Source organism: Centropristis striata, chromosome 11 (assembly GCF_030273125.1).
Source record: "Centropristis striata isolate RG_2023a ecotype Rhode Island chromosome 11, C.striata_1.0, whole genome shotgun sequence".
NCBI classification, from domain to species: Eukaryota; Metazoa; Chordata; class Actinopteri; order Perciformes; family Serranidae; genus Centropristis; species Centropristis striata.
This window is the reverse complement of record NC_081527.1, coordinates 5,964,523-5,990,074: the sequence shown is the minus strand read 5'-3', so window position 1 is coordinate 5,990,074 and position 25,552 is coordinate 5,964,523. Positions and strand designations below refer to the sequence as shown.

The 25,552-nt window shown below is 36.0% G+C and overlaps 2 protein-coding genes across 2 annotated transcripts; one reads left to right on the top strand and one right to left on the bottom strand.

Moving 5' to 3' along the window:
- Positions 1-2,162: 2,162 nt before the first annotated feature.
- Positions 2,163-11,323, bottom strand: dad1 (defender against cell death 1). Its single transcript, XM_059345440.1, has 3 exons — positions 11,003-11,323; positions 7,061-7,221; positions 2,163-2,378 (listed from the first exon to the last, which is right to left on the bottom strand). Exons 1-2 carry the CDS (start codon positions 11,211-11,213, stop codon positions 7,091-7,093), a joined length of 342 nt encoding a protein of 113 aa, XP_059201423.1. The 5' UTR covers positions 11,214-11,323; the 3' UTR covers positions 2,163-2,378; positions 7,061-7,090.
- Positions 11,324-12,504: 1,181 nt separating this feature from the next.
- On the top strand, positions 12,505-24,479 carry abhd4 (abhydrolase domain containing 4, N-acyl phospholipase B). The gene is made up of 8 exons (XM_059344210.1): positions 12,505-12,696; positions 15,556-15,641; positions 16,267-16,371; positions 17,784-18,072; positions 21,034-21,221; positions 21,310-21,421; positions 22,676-22,862; positions 23,903-24,479. Exons 1-8 carry the CDS (start codon positions 12,647-12,649, stop codon positions 23,990-23,992), a joined length of 1,107 nt encoding a protein of 368 aa, XP_059200193.1. The 5' UTR covers positions 12,505-12,646; the 3' UTR covers positions 23,993-24,479.
- Positions 24,480-25,552: the final 1,073 nt, after the last annotated feature.

The following is a 25,552-nucleotide window of genomic DNA, read 5'->3' as shown; positions in this document are numbered from 1 at the left end:
ATATGTCAAAAATATAGTCTCTCAGTTGCCTGAATCACTCTTCTTAAAGGGAAGGAAATTGAATATTAAGAGTGGATAAAGATAAACTTCCTCTCTGTCTGCTGTTAAATCATCATAAAAAGAAATTTAGATCTGACCTTTACAGCAGAAACTCCGGATGCCAGCTTGATTCAATCTGTTTTTCCATTTCTGTATGCAAGGCAGCCTCATATCCAGTTCAAACTGGCCCGCACACACCCACACCCCAAGACCAAACCAGCTTAAATGTATCCTCAGGTCAGTGCCTTCTGTGACAAATGTAAGTGGCTCCGCACAGTCACAAGTAACTGAGCTGGAATGTGTTTCCATCACTTATTCTGGAGCAAGTAATAGAAGCAAACCCTCTCATTGCTCTGGGGTGTGATGTTCTTGCTTTTTCCCCTCTCTTAGCATGATAGGCCTGCTGCACCAATCACTCCCATTGACTCCACAATGCACTGTAGTTTCACTTCTTCAGTTCAGACAACAACAAAAAAAAGATCCAATCTGTGGGGTTCAAAAAAAGTTCTGCCAGGGATGGAGTACTTTCCTCGCAATTTTTGCCGAATTAAATTTTTTGTCCTGTCACTTTAATAGATATTTCTTTTTCTGTAAGCAACTTCTGATGCAGCATGCAGCTCCACCAAACTCTGGTGTAAAATGTATTGCATTTAAAGCTGCAATATGATGAGAGACCACCCTGATAACGATCTGGAGTTCATGAAAGTGCCGGAGCACGACTTCTTCATGACGTTGCAATGTAAAAACGAAGCAGCATGGACACAAAATGACTGAAAAGACACAAAATGACAAATAAAAAGACACAAAATGACAAAAAAAAAGACACAAAATGACAAAAAAAGACACAAAATGACAAAAAAGACACAAAATTACCAAAAACAGACACAAAACGACAAAGAAAAGACACAAAATGACAGAAAAAAGACACAAAATTACCAAAAACAGACGCAAAATTACCAAAAAAAGTAATTAAAGGGACCTTCCACACACAACACGGTAAAGTGCCATTCATATAAAACCTGCATTAAACTTTCATATCAAGGTGGGGGCCACAAAATATCCCCACGAGGGCCGAAATTGGCCCGCGGGCCGCGAGTTTGAGACCCATGCTTTAAACAGATAAAAATGTTGATGTTGATATAATAAGCACCCAGTTACACCTACATGCTGTTTTCAATAATGGAACAAATTCACTGAACGTTTACCTGAAATGACTGACATTATAATGTGATATAATTAATATAATCAAAGGCTGGTAAAAAAGCTTATGTAGTGATGTGTCAATGAAGCCTCATGAACCATTTCCTTTATTTTCTAAGCCCACTAGATGTGGTGTCTTCATTTCACCCTTAATAGGGCACTTATTGAAATACTTGCAAATTACAAATTTCAACCCTAGAGAATATTGGAGGATATTACATACAGCCAGAATGTGTAAAAAAAACATATGAAAATAATATTTGAGAAAAAAGTTTAAAAGATTAAAGTGCCAAATCTACGAGAAAAAAATGCGCAGATTTATGAGATTTAAAGTGGTGAATCTGGGAGAAAAAAGTTGCTTTTTTCACACTTTTTCTCGTAAATCTGCGACTTTTTTCTTGTAGATTTGCCACTTTAATCTAGTAAATTTGCAACTTTTTTCTCAAAATATTACCTGAAGTTACCAAATATGGTTCTTTTCCTGATAAAGGGTTAAGGAAAAAGGCCCTAGAAATGGTTATTGAGTGTGTTTTCGGGCCCTTGTTGGACAGAGAGCGCCATCTAGTGGGCTCAGAAAACAAAACACAGAAAAAAGGTTCATGAGGCTTCATTAGCACATCACTACATCACTAAAAGTAGATCTTTTATTTTACATAATATGCTAATTAATTGTAATTGAGTGTACATTTTTTCTCAGTTTTGAAAAGAAATTAGTTACCATTTCTGCAAGGATTGCTGTTAAAAATTTTTTTGATATAAACATCAGTGAATGTCTTTTTATCTCCCAACAGGGAGATATATCTTTTCACTAAAATTGTATACATGTCCACACTTCATCTAAAGAATATATCATGCATTCAAAGGATGCTTTTACTATTGTTGGAAGGAAACTGCAATGCATTCAAAAACAGCTTCACCATTCGCAAGGTCACCATTTGAGATTTTATTTCTTCTTCTCAGTGCAAAAGGGAATGCTTTACAAATTGTAGTATTTAAAAAAAAAAGATGCACGAAATCAATCAAAATCTGTAAGAAAATTGTACTGCATCATGTGTGACAACATGTAACTTATTCAGTGTTGGTGGCGGGACTGAAGTGTGTCTTGAAGGGGACTTTGGGAGAACTTCTTGTTCTTGGATCTATGAAGAAGAAGAAAAAGAAGAAGTGGTTAGTGACATTGAGGTAGTAGTTATTTAGAGGCAAATGAGAAACAAGAGAATACAGTACGGCTCCTTTTCCGAGTCTAAAAATCCAATAACGGTGTTTTCTAGCAAAGCAAAAGCAATATGTGGTAATCATGTGGATCTCCCTGGAGAAGTGAGCCTGCAGTCTGTATTATCACACGGACTATCTGGAGCTGCTCCACTGAGGATCAAGTGATGAACTGGCAACAGTGGTTCATGTGACTGAGAGCACCCAAAGGATACCAGTATGCTTCTCTTTTTACAAGCATAAAGCAATACAGAAATGTGTATGTCTGTGTAAAAGCCCACATAAACCATCTTGGGAGTCAATAAAATCTGGACTTCATTGCCCATTAAGAGACACTACAAATGCATCATCTTCCAGAGAGATGTTCTAAAAAAGATACCCGCAGTACGAAACGCACAAAAACCAGACTCTAATTGGCTGTTTGTAAATTATTTCAATAAATAATATAATCAAAGGCTGGTAAAGAAAAAAAAAGCTTATGTAGTGATGTGCCAATGAAGCCTCATGAACCGTTTTCTGAACCTACTAATTGGTGCTCTTTATTTAAGGAAAAAGGCTCAAATAATGGCTATTGAGTGTGTTTTCAGGCCTTTGTTGAACAGACAGCGCCATCTAATGGGCTCAGAAAATTAAAAAAACAATGGTTCATGAGGCTTCATTGGCACATCACTACTTTTAAGTACGAATGTGGATAAAATCTGGAATCCGGATAAAAGAAAAGTAGATCTTTTCTTTTACATAATTTGCAAATGAATTGTAATTGTGCTAAAATAATACACTTTTTTCTCTATTTTGAGAAGACATTAGTTTGCATTTTTGCAAGGATGGTTGTTCATTTGTTGTGATATAAACATAAGTGAATGCCAACAGGCAGATATATCTTGGGAGTTAATACAATTTCGAATTCATTGCCCATTGAGAGACACTACAAATACACCATCTTCCAGAGAGATGTTCTCAAAAGATACCCGCAGTATAAAACGCACAAAAACCAGACTCTAATTGGTGTTCGTGGCCTTGACCAGGCTGTTTGTAGATTATTTCAATAAATAATATAATAAAAGGCTGGTAAAAAAAAAAAAAAAGCTTATGTAGTGATGTGCCAATGAAGCCTTATGAACCGTTTTCTTTATTTTCTGAACCCACTAGATGGCGCTCTTCATTTCAGAAAAAAAGCTCAAATCATGGGTATTGAGTGTGTTTTCAGTGGTGATGTCCAAATGAAGCTTCATGAACCATTAGTTGTATTTGTTGACCCCACTAGATGGCGTTCTATGTTTTTTTAAAAAAGGCTCAAGAAAGGCTGATTCAGTGTGTTTTTAACCCTTTGTTGAACAGAGAGCGCCATCTAGTGGGCTCAGAAAATATAGAAATGGTTCATGAAGCTTCATTTGGACATCACTAGTTTTAAGTACGAATGTGGATAAAATCTGGAATCTGGGTTAAAGAAAAGCAGACATTTTCTTTTTCATAATATGCAAATTAATTGTAATTGTGCTAAAATATTACTACACTGGTTGTTGATATGTTGTGATATAAACATCAGTGAATGCCAACAGGCAGATATATCTTGGGAGTAAATAAAATCTGGAATCCATTGCCCATTGAGAGATACTACAAACACACCATCTTCCAGAGATGTTCTCAAAAGATACCCGCAGTATAAAACGCACAAAAACCAGACTCTAATTGGTGTTCACAGCCTTGACCAGGCTGTTTGTAGATTACTTCAATAAATAATATAATCAAAGGCTGGTAAAAAAAAAAAAAGCTTATGTAGTGATGTGCCAATGAAGCCTTATGAACCGTTTTCTTTATTTTCTGAACCCACTAGATGGCGCTCTTCATTTCAGAAAAAAAGCTCAAATCATGGTTATTGAGTGTGTTTTCAGTAGTGATGTCCAAATGAAGCTTCATGAACCATTAGTTGTATTTGTTGACCTCACTAGATGGCGTTCTATGTTTTTTTTAAAAAGGCTCAAGAAAGGCTAATTCAGTGTGTTTTTAACCCTTTGTTGAACAGAGAGCGCCATCTAGTGGGCTCAGAAAATATAGAAAATGTTCATGAAGCTCCATTTGGACATCACTAGTTTTAAGTACGAATGTGGATAAAATCTGGAATCTGGGTTAAAGAAAAGCAGATATTTTCTTTTTCATAATATGCAAATTAATTGTAATTGTGCTAAAATATTACTACACTGGTTGTTGATATGTTGTGATATAAACATCAGTGAATGCCAACAGGCAGATATATCTTGGGAGTAAATAAAATCTCCAATTCATTGCCCATTGAGAGACACTACAAACACACCATCTTCCAGAGAGATGTTCTCAAAAGATACCCGCAGTATAAAACGCACAAAAACCAGACTCTAATTGGTGTTCACAGCCTTGACCAGGCTGTTTGTAAATTATTTCAATAAATAGAATATTTCTCGTCAGTGCTGAAGAATTTTGAGGTTATAATTTGATTTCTTTGCTCCAAAATGGACTGCATTTCTACCTTAGCTGGACAAAGCGCTTTACAAATTGCCTCTCATTTATCTATTTACACACACACATTCATACGCCAATGTGCCCGTCAGGAGCGACACGCGGCTCAGTGTCTCATTCAAGGACGTGTGGAATTTGAACCGCCGACTTTGTGATGAAAGAATAGCCTCTCTGCCTCCTGAGCCACAGACACTTGCACAAAAGTGTTGCAACTTGATACGGGAGAAATCGATCAAACACAGAGGTCTGAAACAACAGAAATGTCACTTTGAGCAGCGAAAAGTCCACAGCAGGAAGGGAAACTAAATGCAGAGTAGGGTTGTCAAAAGTATCGATGCTCGAAAAAGTATCGATACTAAAACGTTGTATTATTTTTGGTTATTTTATGTCTTTTTTGGTCAATTCTACATTTATTTTTGGTCATTTTGTGTCTTTTTTGGTCAATTTTAAATTTATTTTTGGTCATATTGTGTCTTTTTTGGTCATTTTTACATTTATTTTTGGTCATTTTGTCTTTTTTGTTCATTTTTACATTTATTTTTGGTCATTTTGTCATTTTTGGTCAATTTTACATTTATTTTTGGTCATTTTTACATTTATTTTTGGTCATTTTGTCATTTATTTTTGGTCATTTTGTCATTTATTTTTGGTCATTTTGTCATTTTTGTTCATTTTTACATTTATTTTTGGTCATTTTGTCATTTTTGGTCAATTTTACATTTATTTTTGGTCATTTTTACATTTACTTTTGGTCATTTTGTCATTTATTTTTGGTCATTTTGTCATTTATTTTTGGTCATTTTGTCATTTATTTTTGGTCATTTTGTCATTTTTGGTCAATTTTACATTTATTTTTGGTCATTTTTGTCATTTTTGGTCAATTTTACATTTATTTTTGGTCATTTTGTGTCCTTTGTTGGTCATCTTTACATCTATTTTTGGTCCCTTTGTATCCGGATACGATACTCAAATAGTAACGATATGATATTCAAAAGTATCGAACTGACCTTTTACTGATGTTATCGTGGCCGGTGGCTCGCATTAATGTTGCCCGTGTTATTATTAGCCGTTAGCCGCAGCTAGCAATTAAAGGCTGACGTCACGTTAATGATTGTAAGCAACGTAAATAAATAAATAAATAAATCAGGCACGTAGTATGCCCATATTACGTTAATTGACACAGTGTCAGTATACATAAGCATTAAGAGTTAATAGGTTTACATAAATGTTGGTGAGTGAAAAGTGTTATTTTCTCTCTTGAAGTCCCAGAATGAAGCAGAGAAAAGTCGACTTATCAAGCTTGCCTAATATTGTGCACAGCATACATCCTCAAAATATTGTTCTAATTATTATTGTTTATTGTATTTATCTATTTTTTGCACTACCTCAGACCTGAAGCTTGTTATCATAGTTGCAGTTTCTTTTTGCACAACTGTTTTTTATTATAAATAATAATAATTAATTTTAGTTGATAGGGCGCCTTTCAAGGCACTCAAGGTCGCCTTACAGCATGGATGAAACAATTATAAATATTTAACCTGTGGTTCTGTTAATTTTTACATGTTGCATTTTTCTTGTTAATAAAAATATTTCTGTTCAATTTTGGGGTCTTTGTTTTTATCCTTGTGGTATCGAAAATGGTATGGAGTAGGGTTGTCAAAAGTATCGATACTCAAAAAAGTATCGATACTAAAACGTTGTAACCGGATACAATACTAATTTTAAAAGTATCGATCCAACAACTTATTAAGCAGCTAAACCATACAACCTCAAAATATTGTTTATTGTACTTATTTATTTTTTGCACTACCTCAGACCTGAAGCTTGTTATCATAGTTGCAGTTTCTTTTTGCACAACTGTTTTTTATTATAAATATTTAACCTGTGGTTCTGTTCATTTTTACATTTTGCATTTTTCTTGTGTTTGTTTTTATCCTTGTGGTCTCGAAAATGGCATCGAGTATCGAATATTTTCCTCAGTATCGGTATCGAGTTGAAAACTTTCGTATCGTGACAACCTTAATGCAGAATATAATACGATGTCCTCTGTGTTCAAACATCAATGAGTGGAAGTAAAAAATAGGATTTGGGAGTGTAAAATGAGTGGAATAAACACCTTGTGTGAGATAACTTTGGCACGTCGGTTTCAACCAATGAAGTTCATGACGACCAGGTGGAGGACGGTGTGAGCGAAGAGGAAGTCTGCGAAGGCTCTCTCTGGGGAGATGGACAGGAAGTCTCCTTTGTTCTGTGGGTTGATCTGGATACGAAGACACACTGAGGAAGAAGCAGAAGACACGAAGGCTTCAGACACACAGGTAACTCTTTATCAGGCTCTCTGCAGGTTCCAACAAGTCAAATGTAAGGCTTTAAGACAGGGGTCTCAAACTCGCGGCCCGCGGGCCAATTGCGGCCCTCGTGATGATATTTTGTGGCCCCCACCTTGATATGAAAGTTTTATGTGAGTTTTATATGAATGGCACTTTGCCTTGTTGTGTGTGGAAGGTCCCTTTAATTACTTTTTTTGGTAATTTTGTGTATTTTTTGGGGTAATTTTGTGTCTTTTTTAATAATTTTGTGTCTTTTTTGGTAATTCTGTGTCTCTTTTTGGTAATTCTGTGTCACTTTAAAATAATTTTGTGTCTTTTTTAGTAATTTTGTGTGGATTTTTTGGGGTCATTTTGTTTCTTTTTTAAGTAATTTAGTGTTTTTTCAGTCATTTTGTGTCTTTTTTAGTGATTTTGTGTCTTTTTTTGGTCAGCGGCCCCCAGGTAATTTGAGTTTGAGACCCCTGCTTTAAGACCATAATGACACAATTTAAGACCCATTTCACATCCATACTGGCAAAAAAATACAAGATATGAAGGAAAACTGGAGGCCAGGAGTTACCTGCAAAGTATATGAATTTATTCACAGCTCTTTCACATTGGAAAAAAAAATGCTTAACCTAAAAACACCAGAAGCCTCTCTATCGCAACTAATATTTGTTTTTATGCGTTATAGCATCCTCAAAAGTCGAAACATTTAAAAGCGAGACTGAAGTTTATGCATTTGTTTTAAATAAAAGTAACGTTAATACATTTTTAAGACCTTTCAAAATCACATTTAAGACATTTTATGAGTTTTTAAGAGGATGCTATTATTATATCACCCTTTATTAATCCCTCAGGACATTGCACATGTATTGTTTAAGTTAGCACATTTTGTCAATATAACATCTGACTAACAATGTTATCACTCTCCTCCACTATTGAAATACAACTGATTCTGCAGATAAGTACAAAGGTACACTGAGTGGCCAGTTTATTAGACACATTTAGCTAAAACTGATGGACCCAATACAACATTCGTGCCACAAATGCTAACTAACCCTCATAAGGGAAATGATGTGCAGCATACACTACCGCAATTTTTCCAGTTTTTTATAGAAATTCAAGCAGTTCAAGTCAAATGAACAGCTTGAAAGGGTACAAAGGTAAGTGGTGAACTGCCAGAGGTAAATAAAAAAAGGTAAGCTTAACCAAAACAGAAAAATAATGTACATTTCAGAATTATACAAGAAGGCCTTTTTCAGGGAACAAGAAATGGGTTAACAACTTAACTCTATGGAGTCTTGGGCTATTTTGTCCATTTTTTTTAATTCTTTTCATGTCTTTGTAAGTCATTTTGTGTCTTTTTTTGTCTTTTTTTGTCATTTTGTGTCTTTTTTTGGTCATTTTGTGTCTTTTTTGGTCATTTTGTGTCATTTTTTAGTCCTTTAGTCCAACATAAAATGTGATTTTGAATCTTTTTTTTACTTTCAAAACACTATCATGCTCAATAAAGAATTTTAAATGTTGCAAATGTGCATTAATTTCAGAGTACACTGAGACATTAAACTGCATCATTTTCAATTAAATTCTGGAAAAGTTGGTGTGTTCTAAAACTTTTGACCAGTAGTGTATATTTAGACTGTTGTGGATGGCTTTGAAACAACTTTGTTAGGCTGTAGTTTGCATTATGCACTACACATGTATGATACTGTGACATTTCTAATTATTTTGTCTGATCAAAACTGGGAGGATAAAACACCTCATTATGACGTCACACAATTCAATAAAACCACCAGGTAAACTTCTACGTACTGGAGTGTTTAACAAAACTTCATATTATGTTTATTGTGGAGCTTTTGTGCTGCAACAAAGCAGCAACTTCATCATTCTAATAGTGAGTAGATAAACATTTTTTATACAATTACAGCCAGTGGTGGAATGTAACTAAGTACATTTAGTCAAGTACTGAACTTAAGTACAACTTTGAGGTATTTGTACTTCACTTGAGTATTTCCATTTCAAGTGACTTTATATTTCTATTCCACTACATTCTGAGGCAAATATTGTACTTTTTAGTCCGCTGCATTTATCTGACAGCTTCAGTTACTTTTCAGGTCGAGATTTAACACAAAAACATGATAAATTTAAATAATAATAATACCTTTATTTATATAGCACCTTTAAAAACAGCATTGACAAAGTGCTTTGACAGAACAAAAGTCATGCAAAAATAAGAAACATAAGAAGAAATAATTAAATAAAAAAAATGATATATATATCTACACCACACAAGTTAGAAAGACCAACATCACATGAATGCAAGTCTGTAAAAATGTGTTTTGAGAAGTGACTTAAAAGAATTCAGTGATTCAGCGAGCCTTAGGTCCTCAGGCAGGCTGTTCCAGAGTCGAGGGGCCCTGATGGTAAACGCCCTTTAATCACCTTTAGTTTAGAGCCTCGACTTTGGAACAGCCAGAAGGGACCCGGGGCCCGAGGACCTAAAGCTGCCGGCCGGCTCATAAGGTGTCAAAATCTCTGAAATGTAACTTGGAGCCAGCCCCTGACATGCTTTAAAAGTGATCAGTAAAATCTTAAAATCAAGTCTAAAACGAACAGGGAGCCAATGAAAAGAAAGAAGTGAGTTGCAATAATCTATCTAATATGAGTGTATGTATGACTTTTTCCAAATCAGAGTGGCCAATTTTTTTTTTTGATTCTGGATATGGTTTTGAATTGAAGGAAAGTTGAGGTTTGAGTCAAAAATGACTCGTAGATTACGGGCGGGGGGTGTTACACAGTTGGCATAGGAACCAATGAGGTTAGGATGGAGCTGGTGTGGATGTGGGAGGATTTAGCAATAGGGTTTAAGATTTTGAGTTATTTAGCTTCAGGAGATTTTGTGCCATCCAGCAGATCACATCGCTAAGACAGTCTAAAACAGCAGCTAGGCTCCTTGGGTCAGCAGGTCTCAGGGGGACCTATATCTGTGTGTCTGTGTAAATGACACACAAAAAATGAAACCTCATAACAGTATATTAAGCAGTTAAAATGAGCCGTATCTTTACAAGATAAAAACGTTGCTTTGATAAATAATAGAATAATATATTTAGAAGATTTAAAACAGTCTGAGTGCGGCCCATTCTGCATAACGAGTACTTTTACTTTTGATACTTTATGTACATTTTGATGTTGATACTTTTGTACTATTAATTCAGGTCGAGATTTAACATGAAAAATTAATTTAAAGTGATTCCACTTGAGTTTTTTCTTTTCTTAATTAAACCTCATAACAGTATATTAAGTAGTTAAAATGAGCTCTATCTTGATAAAAATCAAATGCTGCTTACATAATCAATAATAATAATAATAATAATATATAATTAGAATATATAAAACAATCTGAGTGGGGTCATTCTGCATAACGAGTACTTTATGCTTGTATGTACTTTTTTTTATACTTTAAGTACATTTTGATGCTGATACTTTTGTACTTTTACTTCAGTACGTTTTGAAGGCAGGACTTTTACTGTAGTGGGGTATTTTCACAGTGTGGTATTAATATTTTTACTGCAGTAAGGGATCTGAATATTTTTTCCACCACTGGTTACAGTTCAAGTGGGGTTTTAGCATGGTTAGCTTTAGCATTGTTAGCTCCCTGATGGTCCAGACTGTGAAACCCTTTGAAACTAACACATTGTGCAATTAACTGGGAACACATAACAACATTTAAGTGAATAAGTATTTACCTGCTAGAATAAAAGCGCCCACACAAGAGATGAATCCGGACAGAAAGCTGTTGAAGGGGAAGGTTCCGACCAGCAGACAGTAGAGGAACTGCAGCGCTCCTGTCAACAAGATGTAGAGAAGATAAGCGTCCACCACCTTCAGCCGGGTGGGGGTCGAGGTGGTGTACTCCTCCAGGAACCGACAAACCACCGAGATCACCGAATTAGACATGATTACTGCCGTTTAATTTGCACAAATGGGGTCAATGAGCTAGGTTTTTTTTGCACCGGTCCTCTTCCTCAACCGAAAAAGTGACGTGTCCTCGTAGACCGGAAGCGGCCTTGGTGTTGCAAAGAATGTATTCCGAGTCGCTCAGAGAGGAGAGCAAAGGGCCCGCTGCTGCCACAAGGTTTGTTTGGTGCCGCCCACAAAGAACAAAGAGGTGTAAACTACAGACAGATGATTCACTCTGACAGTTTTTATAAATACGGCTCCAGACAGTGACTACTTTGTCCCATTGGTTTTAGATAGATAGATAGATAGATAGATAGATAGATAGATAGATAGATAGATAGATAGATAGATAGATAGATAGATAGATAGATAGATAGATAGATAGATAGATAGATAGATAGATAGATAGATAGATAGATAGACTTTATTTATCCCAAGCTGGGAAATTACAGCGTAGCAGCAGCATTACACACAGAGACAATAACAGCACAATTAAATAAAAAGAACAACCTAGGCATACTTCAAGCAATAAAATATAAAAATACAATAAAATACAATAAAAATAAAGTGTCTAAAGAAGAGTATGTATTAATTTTGGATAATAACGGATTTTGTTAATTGACTTTTTTGTGATTCACAGTTACACAAAGGTTAAGCTTTTGCAGTTTTGAATAAAAAGAAATGTGTATGCCTCATACTATACTGTTTATACCTCTGTATATCTCTATATATTTAAATATATTTATTCATCAATGTTCATATTACTATTTACAATAACCTCTTTAACATGCTAAAATAAATTTTCTCCAATGTGCAATATTTGCAAAATACAAAGTACTTTCTGCAAAAACAAAAAACACAAAAAATATATATTAATAATAATGCAATATAGCAGAAATGTATGTATATAATGTGTATTGAATGTATGTATATTTCTTGTTTTTTATATTATTTATTCTGTTTTCTATCTTCTATCCCCTTTCCCCACTGCAGGATAAATAAAGTCATAACTTATCTCTTAACATATTGTAATATGACACTATACTTCTTCGTCAACCCTACTATGTTGTTGAAATATTGAGGTATTTGTAAAAAAAATAAATACTGTGATATTTATCTCTAGAACTGTAACACTAATAGGCCAATGCGTCCATTTAGCTGTTGGGGCTAATAAAACACTCAAGTTCTCCCGTTGTTAGGCAACCAAGTCCAGTTGCCATGGAAGATGATTGGCACTCGTTCTGCAAAACCGTAACCGTTGACGCATCTTCTCAATAGACGATCTTTGTAGTCGGTCAGCTCATAAAGGCATGAACAAGTTACAAAACAGGAGAAACAAGCTCACGCAGAGGTGAAATTAAAGAGAGGAGGCGTGTTGTTAACGAATTTCTTTCATTTAACTGGATGTAGCCTCCGGAATATGTCAATCAATGGATCCTGCTACAACCACAGCTCCGATGCAGACCGACTGTGAGACAGAGTGAGTAACCCCAATAACAAACACTGGTTACATCACAGGCCACCTGGAGCCCATCTATTCCTAAAATACACGTTTTATTTACACTAATAACTTCATTTATATATGATATGTAGACAAGCTGAGGAAGCCAGTTGAAAGTGCAATCATAGGAGCTTTCACAGTGTGACATTTATGTTTCTAGACCATTTTTATAATGTGAATTTTCGTTCTATAATTAAAACTATTACTATTTTTAATTTACATGCAAAGAGACTGTTTTGTAGTTTAATTATTTATTATTATTTCTGCTGTTTTTGTGTGTATAAATGGTTTTTAAAAAAGAAGAAGGTACATTTCCATAGATATGGAAGATACATACGTAGATACATAGATAGACATATAGACACATAGATATGTGCCTTTTAACTAGAAAAGAAGGCCTTAAATGCACTTGTATTGAAACATATTCTCATTATAGGATTTTTAAAATCTTAAATTGCAAAGTAACTAAAGATGTCAAATCAATTTAGAGGAGTAAACTGTAGAATATTTACCTTAAAATGTAGTGGAGTATAAATTTAAAGTACCTTTAACCCTCTGGAGTCCATCTATTTATTGAAAATACACATTTTATTTACAGTAATAACTTTACTTATATATGATATGTGGACAAGCTGAGAAAGCCAGTTGAAAGTGCCATTTATGTTTCTAGACCATTTTTAACCCTTCTTTCTACAATGAAGACTATTACTATTTTCGATTTACATGCAAATAGACTGTTTTGTAGTTTTATTATGTATTCTTTTTTCTGCTGTTTTTGTGTGTAGGCCTATAAATGTTTTTTAAAAAATGGTACAGTTCCATAGAAACCTGTGTCTTTTGTTTGTATTTTGGGTTCCTGGCAGCTTTATACTTTTGTTCTTTAAAATAAAATGAAAAATCTGACTGACAGCCAAGTTTGTGTGGAGAAAAAGGAGCCATGCATGTGATGTAAGGACAGACTGAAAGATGCTAAACAGACAGAAATGAATGCATAGGAAGTTGACAAATTTGAACCAAAATCTCCTATTTAAAAAATATTTTATTTGTTTATTGTGTCGCTTTTCACCTTTAAGATATTTATTGTGGTCTGTGTAGTACAAGTGTTCACTGACGTTCTGTTATTGTACCTTGATCGATTTAAATATGATGTTTTATACTTGTTAATGTTTTATAGTTATGTGAAATTATTTATTTATAACTTACTTTTATACTAATATAAGACAACTGCTATGGCCTGTAAGCTTTATGTGACATAAATTAGGGGAATAAATAATATAATCAGTTTAAACTGATCACAATGTTGTCTATCACTGGCTCATTGTGACTAAAAGAATCAGTATATTAAGGATATTTGATCAATGGGCTTGTCTTGATTAACGACTCCTGTCAAACAGGTCCTTTTAAAAACACATTTAATTCATTGAAGACAACAGCAGCTGTGAGTGACTCTGCATATTGAGCCTTGTCTGGATGACTCAGCAAATTTGAATTGCATGTTGATTGCAACAGTTAAAAGGCTAGTTGTTGGTGTCCCTATTGTATTTGTAGTGGGGGGAGAAATGTGAGACTGTCCAAGCAGAGAGGAAGTGGGAGGTAAACCCACCTCAGCTCAGCTTCCTCACCTTATGTTCTGAAAGAAAGACAAAAGTTGACAGTAACCTAGTTTGTGAATGTACAACTAGAGTGATGATTAGAATCAAGAAGTCAGAGGCAAGGAGTCTTTTTGGTGTTGTTTTGTGTCTCTTTTATGTCATTTGGTGTATATTTCTAGTTGTTTGTGTCCCATTGTAGCCTTTTTGTGTCTCTTTTTTGTCTTTTTATGTCTTCTTTGTAGTCATTTTGTATCTATTTTGGGTCATTTTTTTGATTTCCTGTAGTTGTTTTGTGTCTTTGTAATCATTTTGCATCTTTATGTGGTTATTTGTATCAATTTGTAGTAATTTGGATTCTTTTTGTAGTTGTTTTGTCTCTCCTTTATGCCATTCTGTGTATATTTCTAGTTGTTTGTGTCCCATTGTAGTCCTTTTGTATATCTTTGTAGTTTTTTAGTGTATCTTTGTCATCGTTTTGAGTCTCTTAAGTTGTTTGTGTCTCTTTGTGGGCTTTCTATGTCTTTTTTGTAGTCATTTTTGGGTCATTTTTTGATTTCCTGTAGTTGTTTTGTGTCTATTTGTCATCATTTTGCATTTTTATGTGGTTGTGTCTTTTTGTAGTTGTTTTGTGTGTCTTTCATGTCATTTTGTTTATATTTCTAATTGTTTGTGTCTCTTTGTAGTCCTTTTATGCATCTTTGTAGTTGTTTTGTGTATCTTTGTCATCATTTCCCTTTTTTGTGTCTTTTTCTACAAATTGATACAAACAACCACAAAAAGCCAGAAAATAACTACAAAGAAACACACAAATTCCAAAAAGAGACAAAGCAACTCCAAGGAGACACAAAATTATTTCAAAGAGACACAAAACAACTACAGGAAATCACAAAATGACCACAAAAAGTTACGAAGAGACACAAAACCACAGGGAGAAGCGACAGTGCCTCAAAGAGACATAAAACCAAAAGAGACTTAACAACTATAGAGTGTGGGCTCCATTGTCTGGTCCATGGTCGAGGTAATCATGATAAATATTGACCTGTCCATCACTGCTGTGGGTTTTGGTTCTTTGATTGGCAGCATGACGGCGGTGAAACCCGACACTCTGGGTGTGTTTGCTCCATGCAAACACAGATAACGCGACTTTAACCTGGACTCTCACCAAAGGAGAGCGTTCAGCGTGGGTTACATAATCCCAGTCCTATCTACTCTCTCTCATTCTTTCACTCTTTGTTCCCTCTTTCAGGTCCAGTTCAATCTGGAGCTGGTGGCCTTCCTGGCGTCCGACCTCCATGTCTCTGTTAAAGACGACAGAGTCCAAGATTCTGGCTTGTAAGAATGTTTTTGACGTTAACTGGCAGATTATAAAAACCTCTAGGACAGTGGCGGTTCTACACAGGGGCCTCCAATATTTAAATGATCAATTTATAACAATGAACGACGGAACAATTCGTTCCTATTTTTTGTTCAAACAATATCTCATTGTGCACAAAAGGAACCCAGAATGTGTACATTGTATGCTAGTTTAATTGTGCAATAAAAAGCTTATAAGATAAAAGAAGATCATTATTACTGTGCTGCACTTTCAAAATAAAGAAAAAGTAATTGGGAAAAAAAATGAGAAATGTCATTGTCGTGCAAAAATAATTATTGTCGGTAAGTCTCATTGTTTCAATCAGTGTATTTGTATCTTCCAAATATACTTAAATGAGATTTTTAAATGAGCTAAAATAAGGGATAAGGATTTGAATGCCTAAATATCATCTCTGCCGTTTTTTCAACTCTGATTAAACACTGGCCCCTGCTTGGCCCCCACAGTAGAACTGGTCTAGAACCGCCACTGCTCTAGGAATTAATGTAATTATGTCTATGAAATATCTATGAGCTTCTGTAATGTGATCCCAGCTGTACACTGAGGCTATGCTAGTCATTAGCGCTTTGTGTCTGATCTCAACAGGTATCCAGAACGACCTATGGGCTCGCTTTGTGACCCTGTCGAACCAGGACCGAATATGGACTCTGAGCCTCACCAACAAAGCCATGCGCAAGCCTGCAGAACAAGGTACCACGCTCCACCAGTCTGTTGGTTTATTGGGAGGGGACAGCTGAAGGTCTAACCCAGTGTTTCCCAACCTTTTTTGAGCCAAGGCAGATATTTTACGTGATAAAAATGACATGGCATACCACCAAACAAGAATGTCACAAAAAGTATTTATAATGAAAATCTAGCCTCAATTTACTTACTCTGTGTGAAACCTGGGCCTGTTTAGTTGAACACAAAGCTGATATTCTTGCAGGAATTGAAGAAAGACAAACACGAAGATCTTCAAAAGCTCTGAGTCTCTCTCTTTTCTTAGTCTTTATATTAGTCATGCTTGAAAAGCCCAGCTCACATAGATAGGTTGTGGAGAAAGGGAGAAGAGCTGAAACTGCCTTGTTTCCCAGAATGGGGGACTCCTTGGCAGAAGTCAGCCCAAAACGGTCCAAAGGTAGATCAGCAAAGCTCAGCTTTAGACCACGATTTTGTCTCAGTTCAGTTATTTCTTCCTGCTCCTGCAAAGTCATGTCCCTTCAACTGCAGTTGAGCTATAAGGGTTCCTAACCCAGTCAGGGCAATCAGTGGAGAGTGAAGGGAAAGAACATGACAACTTCTCCTCAAGACTTTGCAGATGTTTATCCATCTCACACAGTGCAGCACTCGATAGCTTGCTAACGTTAGCCAGTGATTGATAGCGTGCTAGCGTTAGCAGGCTAGCAAGACCAAGACTGACTTGGTGCCGTTGAGAGAGACCAACTAAAACATGTATCATTCATTTATTTGATTTGTTTAACTGCAATGTGGTCGATACAGGCTAGCTCGCTAACGCTAGCGGGCTAGCACGCCGGAAACTTGCTCTGGTCGAAAAAAACAGAGTACCAATCAGGTGAAATTGGATAATCTTCCGCAGCACACCTGATGATTTCTCACGGCACACTCGTGTGCCACAGAACAGCGGTTGGGAATCACTGGTCTAACCAACGTGCTGCCGTACCTATGACATAACTCCTGTAGGGGTAAAAGCTAATTTAGGTCAATTTTGCTATCAGAAATTGACTAAATTAATATTTAATACTTTAATGATTGAATTAAAGTTATCCTCGGGGCACCACCTCTTCACTTAGGAAGAGGAAAGATAGCAAAAATCACAGTCTCAAATCTTAAAAGTCAATGAATCCTTGACGTGTCAGAGGTTGGCTTTCACACAATATTTCATAAACAATACCAGGAAACTTCTTGTTGAAATGGAAAAAATATTTATTTACAGTAATAACATCCAAGTAAAATACTGTAAATTACAAGTAAGGCACACAGTAATGGTCAATAATGGGGATTTATTTATGAAGCTATGTATGTGTGTGTATAACTATATATGTGTGTATGTATATAGGCGTCTATGTGTATTGAGGTGACTCCTCTCTGTCTTTGTCCTCTAGTCCCAAAGACTCCCTTGGTGATGGTCCATGGTTTTGGGGGAGGGGTCGGCCTGTGGATCAGGAACATTGACGCCCTGAGTCGGTCGCGGCCCGTCTACGCCTTCGACCTCCTGGGCTTCGGCAGGAGCTCCAGGCCGCCCTTCCCCTCAGACGCCGCCAAGGCCGAGGAGCAGTTTGTCAACTCCATCGAGCAGTGGAGGCAGTCTGTCGGCCTGGAGAACATGATCCTGCTGGGACACAGTCTGGGGGGGTACCTGGCTACCTCCTACGCCATCCAGTACCCCACGAGGTAATAATACTAGTGGGACACAATGTAAAACAAGCTGGAGGACAGAGTACCTGCAGCTGGCAGCGATGTTTCTTTTTTTTTTATTATTTAATCCTTAATAGGGCACTCATTGAAATACTTGCAAATTCCAAATTTCAACCCTAGAGAATATTGGATATTACATACTGCCAGAGTGTGTAAAAAAAAAACATACGAAAATAATATTTTGAGAAAAAAGTTTACGAGATTAAAGTGGCAAATCTACGAGAAAAATGTTTGCAGATTTATGAGATTTAAAGAGGTGAATCTGGGAGAAAAAAGTTGCTTTTTTCCCACTTTTTTCTCGTAAATCTGCGACTTTTTTCGCACAGATTTGCCACTTTAAATCTCTTAAATCTGCGATTTTTTTTTTCTTGTAGATTTGCCACTTTAATCTAGTAAATTTGCAACTTTTATCTCGAAATATTACCTGAAGTTACCAAATATAGTTATTTGCCTGATAAAGGGTTAACCTGTATTTAACCAGGAAGTCCCATTGAGATTCAGAATCTCTTTTTCAAGAGAGACCTGGCCAAAGTAGCAGCCAAAACTCAACAAAAGTGCCAAAAAAACCAAACATTTACAATAAAAAAAGTGCAATATAACACAATATAAAAACATAATGAGCCTTATTAAGTTAAAAAAAATGGTTCATGAGGCTTCATTGGAACATCACTAGATATAGCAGCTTCACTTCCCAGTTTTAAAAGCCTGTCTGACCACAAGTTAAATGAAAATATTCAACATGTAGCGTGCTTTAAACTGATAATGGGAGTTTTTTTTGTTGCTGCTTTTTATAGAATTAGAAATATTAAAATAATCACCTAACTCATTTTTTCACGTTTTGCAGGAAACACAAAAAACTTCACCAAAAGTGTAACATATGACATTTATTGATCATTTCACTCAAAAAGGATGTAACAAAGGATGGCTATTGGCATAGTAATAACACTGTGTGTAAATTATGTAATTTAAGAGAAATAAATGACTTAGGTAATTTTTTGAACATGCCTTTGTGACTTAAGCAAGATATTGTAGCACTTTATTTTGTCATTATCTGTCATAAACATGACATGACAAGTATCATGAGCATTAATGTTACTTCAAAGTGTCATTAATGTTCATGACACATCCCATGTCATGTTTATGACACGCTCATGTCACTCTTATGTAGACACCTTCAAAATAAAGTGTTACCATATCTTGCTTAAGTCACAAAGGCATGTTCAAAAAATTGCCTAAGTCACATTTTATTTTGACTTAGGCATAATAAATCCGCTTAACCCTTTATTGGGTGAAAATTTACTAGATTAAAGTGGCAAGTCTACAAGAAAAAAAGTTGCAGATTTATGAGATTAAAGTGGCAAATCTGCACGAAAAAAGTCGCAGATTTAGGAGAAAAAAGTGCGGAAAAAGCAACTTTTTTCTCCCAGATTCACCACTTTAAATCTCATAAATCTGCGCATTTTTTCTCGTAGATTTGCCACTTTAATCTCGTAAACTTTTTAGTCAAAATATTACTCCCCTCCCCCGGGTCCGTATGTTTTTTTTTTTTTTAACACATTCTGGCAGTATGTAATATCCTCCAATATTCTCTAGGGTTGAAATTTGGGATTTGCAAGTATTTCAATGAGTGCCCTATTAAGGGTTAAGTCACACACTTGACATAGGCCATTATCTTAAAGGGGTAAAATCACATGATCTGATCAACTGAGGATGTAGGCGATTTTACCATATAAGGAGATGATTTAGGCAAAAAAAAAAAATTGACAAAAAATGACTTAGGCGATTATTTTATCAGTATGACTGTTATAAATTCCCTTTGTGGCCAGCAAATACACCCTATTAATCTGTTAATCTGTTAAATATAATTGATGATATTGATATTGTTGATTTAAACAGGTTAATAATTTTATTCAGGCACTTTTTAGTTCAGTCTGTTTTGAGTCGGGCAGTTTACAGGGCAGCTATGTTTACGTTCGGAGGTCCTTAGAATCAGCATGTGTTGAACAATGTGTGTGTTTACTGACCTGCTGCTGAGAAAGTTTAATATAAAGAAGTTAAACGTCAAAACGGTGTCCTTATACCCTAACCGGAGTACACTCACAGGGTTTTCCCCTATAGTTCTTTAATAGTGACGATATGTTTGCCTAGCCTGGGTATACCCAGACTGCCTTGCGCACTCGAATTTAATTTCGAACCTCCAGACGGTCTGAAAACCAAGCCAGTTTCTTAGCCCTGTTTTAGGGATCCAATCACAGAGCAGGGAGGGACGGTAAGACGATGACGCGTACTACTCGGCACTTGGAACTTTTAGTTTTCCGGATCCAACATGTCTGCAGCAGACGCGAAACTCTCTTTAGCTGCAGATGGTGTTTTAAATAGTTTAGAGCGAAAGTTGAAAGGCGAAAGGTCTCTCGGCGGCTCCGCTGTCCCCCGGCTCGTAGCCAGATCACCGGTAGCGCCGGCTCGTAGCGCCGGTGATCTGGCTACGAGCCGGGGGACAGCGGAGCCCCCAGAGACCCGCAACAGCTTGTTTATTGCCCATAAATCAGTGGATGTGTGTGGCAGAATGACATGAGGGGGAATAAAGCGTGAAAATAAATAATGTTGCAGAAAGCGAGAACTGGAGAAGCAAAGCAGCAAACAACACTCTCTCACAGACACACACACAACAAACATTCATTTCTGTTGCTCTACTACGTCATCTGGTATAACTGATCTGATTGGCTAAGAGCTAGCTACAGACGCTTTGATAGACATTCTAAGCGTCCAATAAACGGCTCCGGAGGATCGTAAACCACACCTCCTCTACGGAGAAATGAACGGCTGGTGTCCAGACCAAATCTCAAATGAGATTTGGTCTGGTGTTAGCCAGGCTAATGTTACCCATAAACTAAAGACAAACAGGAAATGATAATGCGTTCTGCTGTCCTCTTGCAGAGTGTCACATCTAATCCTGGTGGACCCCTGGGGGTTCCCTGAGCGACCCCAGACTCAGAACCAAGAGGATCCAGCTCCGGGTGCAGAGGTGGTGAAGAGGCCTCCACTCCCCCGCTGGGTGAAAGCCGTGGCCGCCGTGGTTTCCCTGTTCAACCCGCTGGCTGTGATCAGAGCGGCGGGCCCCTGGGGTCAGACTTGTTGTTGTTGTTGTTGTTGACAGTGTGCTGAGCCGCTTTATTCTCTTTCCTCACATCTCACAGCGTGTCTTTGATTCAGGTCCCGGCTTGGTGAACAGATTCCGTCCGGATTTCAAAAGAAAATTTGAAGATCTGTTTGATGATGACACGATGACGCAGTACATCTACCACTGCAACGCACAAACCCCGAGGTAACACACAGTAGTTACATTAGTAACCCTTTAAAATACTCCCTTGTGGAAACAAGAGGTGAAAAAAAATATTTTTCCACCTTAAGTGAGTTAAATATTTTACCCAACACCAATTCTGATCATATCTCCTAAATATTAATTCATTTTCGGAGTTTTTACCCTTTAAATGCCAGTTTGTCTGTTTTTTTTTCCATGAAAAATACACAAAAAATGTATTATTTATATTTCTATTAAATGCTCATGGGATTTTTTTTTCCCACAATGTGGGATATTATAATGATTAACATTTTTTTTATTTATTGTTATTTATGTATTTATTTATTTATTTATTTATTTATTGTTAAGACTTTTTATATGCACAATCCCGAGGTAATGCACACAGTAGTTACATTAGTAATCCTTTTAAATACTCCCTATATTTATTGTTAATCTTCACCCTTTAAATGACAGTTTGTCTGTTGTTTTTTCATGAAAAATACACAAAAAATGTATTATTTTCATTATATTAAATGCTCATGGGATTTTTTTCCCCACAATCTGGGAAATTATAATGTTTAGCATTTTTAATTTATTTATTGTTCATACTTTTTATACGCACAAACCCCAAGGTAATGCACACAGTAGTTACATTAGTAACCCTTTTACATACTTTCTTGTGGAAACAAGAATTAAAAAAATGTCAGAAAAACCTCCATAGAATGATTTTTTTAAGATTATTTTCCACCTTCAGTGAGTTAAATATTTTAACCAACACCAGTCCTAATCATATCTACTTAATATTTATTCATTTTCAGATTTTTCACCCTTTAAATGCCAGTTTGTTGTTTTTTCATGAAAAATACACGAAAAATTTATTATTTTCAGTATATTAAATGCTCATGGGATTTTTTTTTTCCCACAATCTGTCAGCTAAATGTAGTGGAGTAGAAGTCTAAAGTTAGATAAAATGGAAATACTTAAGTAGAGTACAAGTACCGGTACCTCAAAATTGTACTTAAGTACAGCACTTGAGTAAATGTACGTAGTTACATTCCACCATTAGGGCCATTTTTGTTATTAAGAGTCTGGGTGTCTGTCTGTATTTTGGCCACATAGTTTATTATAGACGTACTATAGGAGCTGAGAATGAAGTTCCAAAACAGGAAAAATCCAAAAATGCGCTCAGTGAGACACGAGGCTTAATAACGGGATATAATGCCTTCAAAGAGATGACTCATCTCCTTCCACCTTCTCCGTTTCCTCTCCTCCTCCCAGTGGCGAGGTGGGTTTCCGGGCCATGTCGGAGTCTCTGGGCTGGGCCAAGAGGCCCATGCTGCAGCGGGTCCACCAGCTGCCCCCCTCCATGCCCCTCAGCATGCTGTACGGGTCCCGGTCCTGGGTGGACAGCTCGTCTGGGGACCAAGTGGTCCAGATCAGGAACCAGAGCCACACAAGAGTCCTGGTGAGTAGAGTCATGAGGGAGATGTTATCCAATTAAGAGCCTAAAATGTGGAGTCCAGCTTTAAATTAGTCCAGTTTTAATTCAATTTAACCCCATTAACATTTCCCCCCAGAGGGAAAGGGCCTGGGGACAGGAAGTCTTTAGGACAAATTACCTGGGGGCCACTGGAGGCAGTATCAAAATGACCAAAAAAAAGACACAAAATGACTAAAAAAAGACACAAATTGACTGAAAAAACACTAAATTACTTTAAAAAAAGACACAAAATGACAAAAAAAAATCACAGAATTACCAAAAAAGACACAAAATTATTTTTTTTTAAACACAAAATGGCCCAAAAAGACACAAAATGACCAAAAAAGACACAAAATTACTAAAAACGAGATACAAAATGACTGAAAAACACTAAATTACTTAAAAAAGGACACAAAATGACCTTAAAAAATCCACAGAATTACCAAAAAAAAAAGTATTTGAAAAAAGACACAAAATGTACAAAAAGACACAAAATGATAGAGAAAACCCTACATTATTTAAAAAAAGACACAAAATGACTAAAAAAGACACAAAATGACCAAAAAAAGACACAAAATTACAAAAAAAGACACAAAATTACCAAAAAAAGACACAAAATTACAAAAAAGACACAAAATTACCAAAAAAAAATTATTAAAGGGACCTTCCACACCAGTCACTCACATTAAACTTTCATATCAAGGTGGGGGCCACAAAATATCGTCACGAGGGCCACAATTTGGCCGCGAGTTTGAGACCCATGCTCTACATGTAATGAATCTATATAATATACAAGTTTCACTTTCTGGAATAATTGACAAAAAAAAATTGAACTTTTTCACAATATTCACATTTTTTTTAGATGTTCCTGTCATTCCTTTGTCACAGCCTCATGGAGCCGCTGCAGACGGCCGGGTCGCGGTTACCTCCCTGTGATCTCGTCATAAATCTGTTTATTTAATTAATTAATGAATTAATTAGCTTGTTGACTGTTTTTCTTCTCTCTATTTCCTCGTCTGTTCCAGCTGATCGATGACGCTTCTCACCACGTGTACGCTGACGAACCAGAAAAATTCAACAAAGTGGTGGAAAAAATATGTAGCTCTGTTGACTGACGGCCGGCCAGTATGTGTGTGTGTGTGTGTCTGTATGTGTGTGTTTATAAAGGACTGAAAGTACAAAGACACTTCCTGGATGTGTAACTGCACCACTGGGACTCTAGCATGGGCAGAAAGCTGAACAGTTTTGCGTCGGGGCATATCAAGAGTTTGAATGTCATTTTGTTTTGAATCCTGTTCTGACAGGTTATTTATATTATTGTAGTCAAGCTATCTTGTCATTTTTAAGCAGAATATGTTCATTGTGTTAGTTAATGTGATCCTACAGAGCAATAATGAACCACTGCTTCAGTGCTAAATTATATTGTTCATTGTTGTATTTTAACATTAAGTGAAACACGCTCACCACTCTGGATGCACTGGTTCATGTTTTTACTTTTTATGTGCCTGACATGAAGCATTAAGTACTGTATGACATGTTTCTATTTAATCCCTGATTGTCTCTTAAATGTTTGCCTCGAAGTCAAACAGCTGTTTTTTATTTTATACCTTGAAAACAATAAAAGCTCATTATACAAAAAAAAAAATCTCCATGTGATGCACTTTGTGACCCGGCCAATAGAGGGCAGTAACAGTGTGATTTAATTAGTTTGACAGAGTTCTTCACGCTCTACACCAGGGGTCTCAAACTCAAATTAGCTGAGGGCCGCTGGAGGCAGTATCAAAATGACCAAAGAATGACACAAAATTACTTAAAAAAGACACAAAATGACAGAAAAAAACTAAATTACTTAAAAAAGACACAAAATGACCCAAAAAAAGACACAAAATTACTAAAAAAAAAACACAGAATGACCAAAAAAAGACACAAAATTATTTTAAAAAACACACAAAATGACCCAAAAACAACACAAAATTACTTAAAAGGACAGAAAATGATAGAAAAAAAATGAAATTACTTAAAGACACAAAATGACCAAAAAAGACACAAAATTACTTAAAAAATACAGAAAACGACAGAATAAAACTAAATTACTTAAAGACACAAAATGACCAAGAAAAGACACAGAATTACCAAAAAAGACACAAAATTATATTTTTTTAAAAGACAGAAAAAGTAAAAAAAATGACAGAAAAAAATCTAAATTACTTAAAAAAGAAACAAAATGACCAAAAAAGACACAACATTACTAAAAAAAAAAGACACAAAATTACCAAAAAAAGACAGAATTACCAAAAAAGACACACAATTATGAGAAAAGACACACATCAAAGTGGGGGCCACAAAATATCATCACGAGGGCTGCAATTGGCCCGCGGGCCGCGAGTTTGAAACCCATGATCTAGACTGTCAGCACTGGAAAATGTATAGTGAAGGTATATATATATATATTTATATATATATTTTTGTATATATTATATGGCAACATACGAATATTGTTTTTTAAGCATTTCTGTTAGCAGCATTTTACTGTTGTCCAGGTATTTTAACTACTTAATATACAGTTATGTGTCTTATAAAAAATCTTATAAAAATCACTTTTAATTGATCATGTTTTTCATGTTATTACTCGACCTGAAAAGTAATTAAAGCTGTCAGCTAAATGTAGTGGAGTA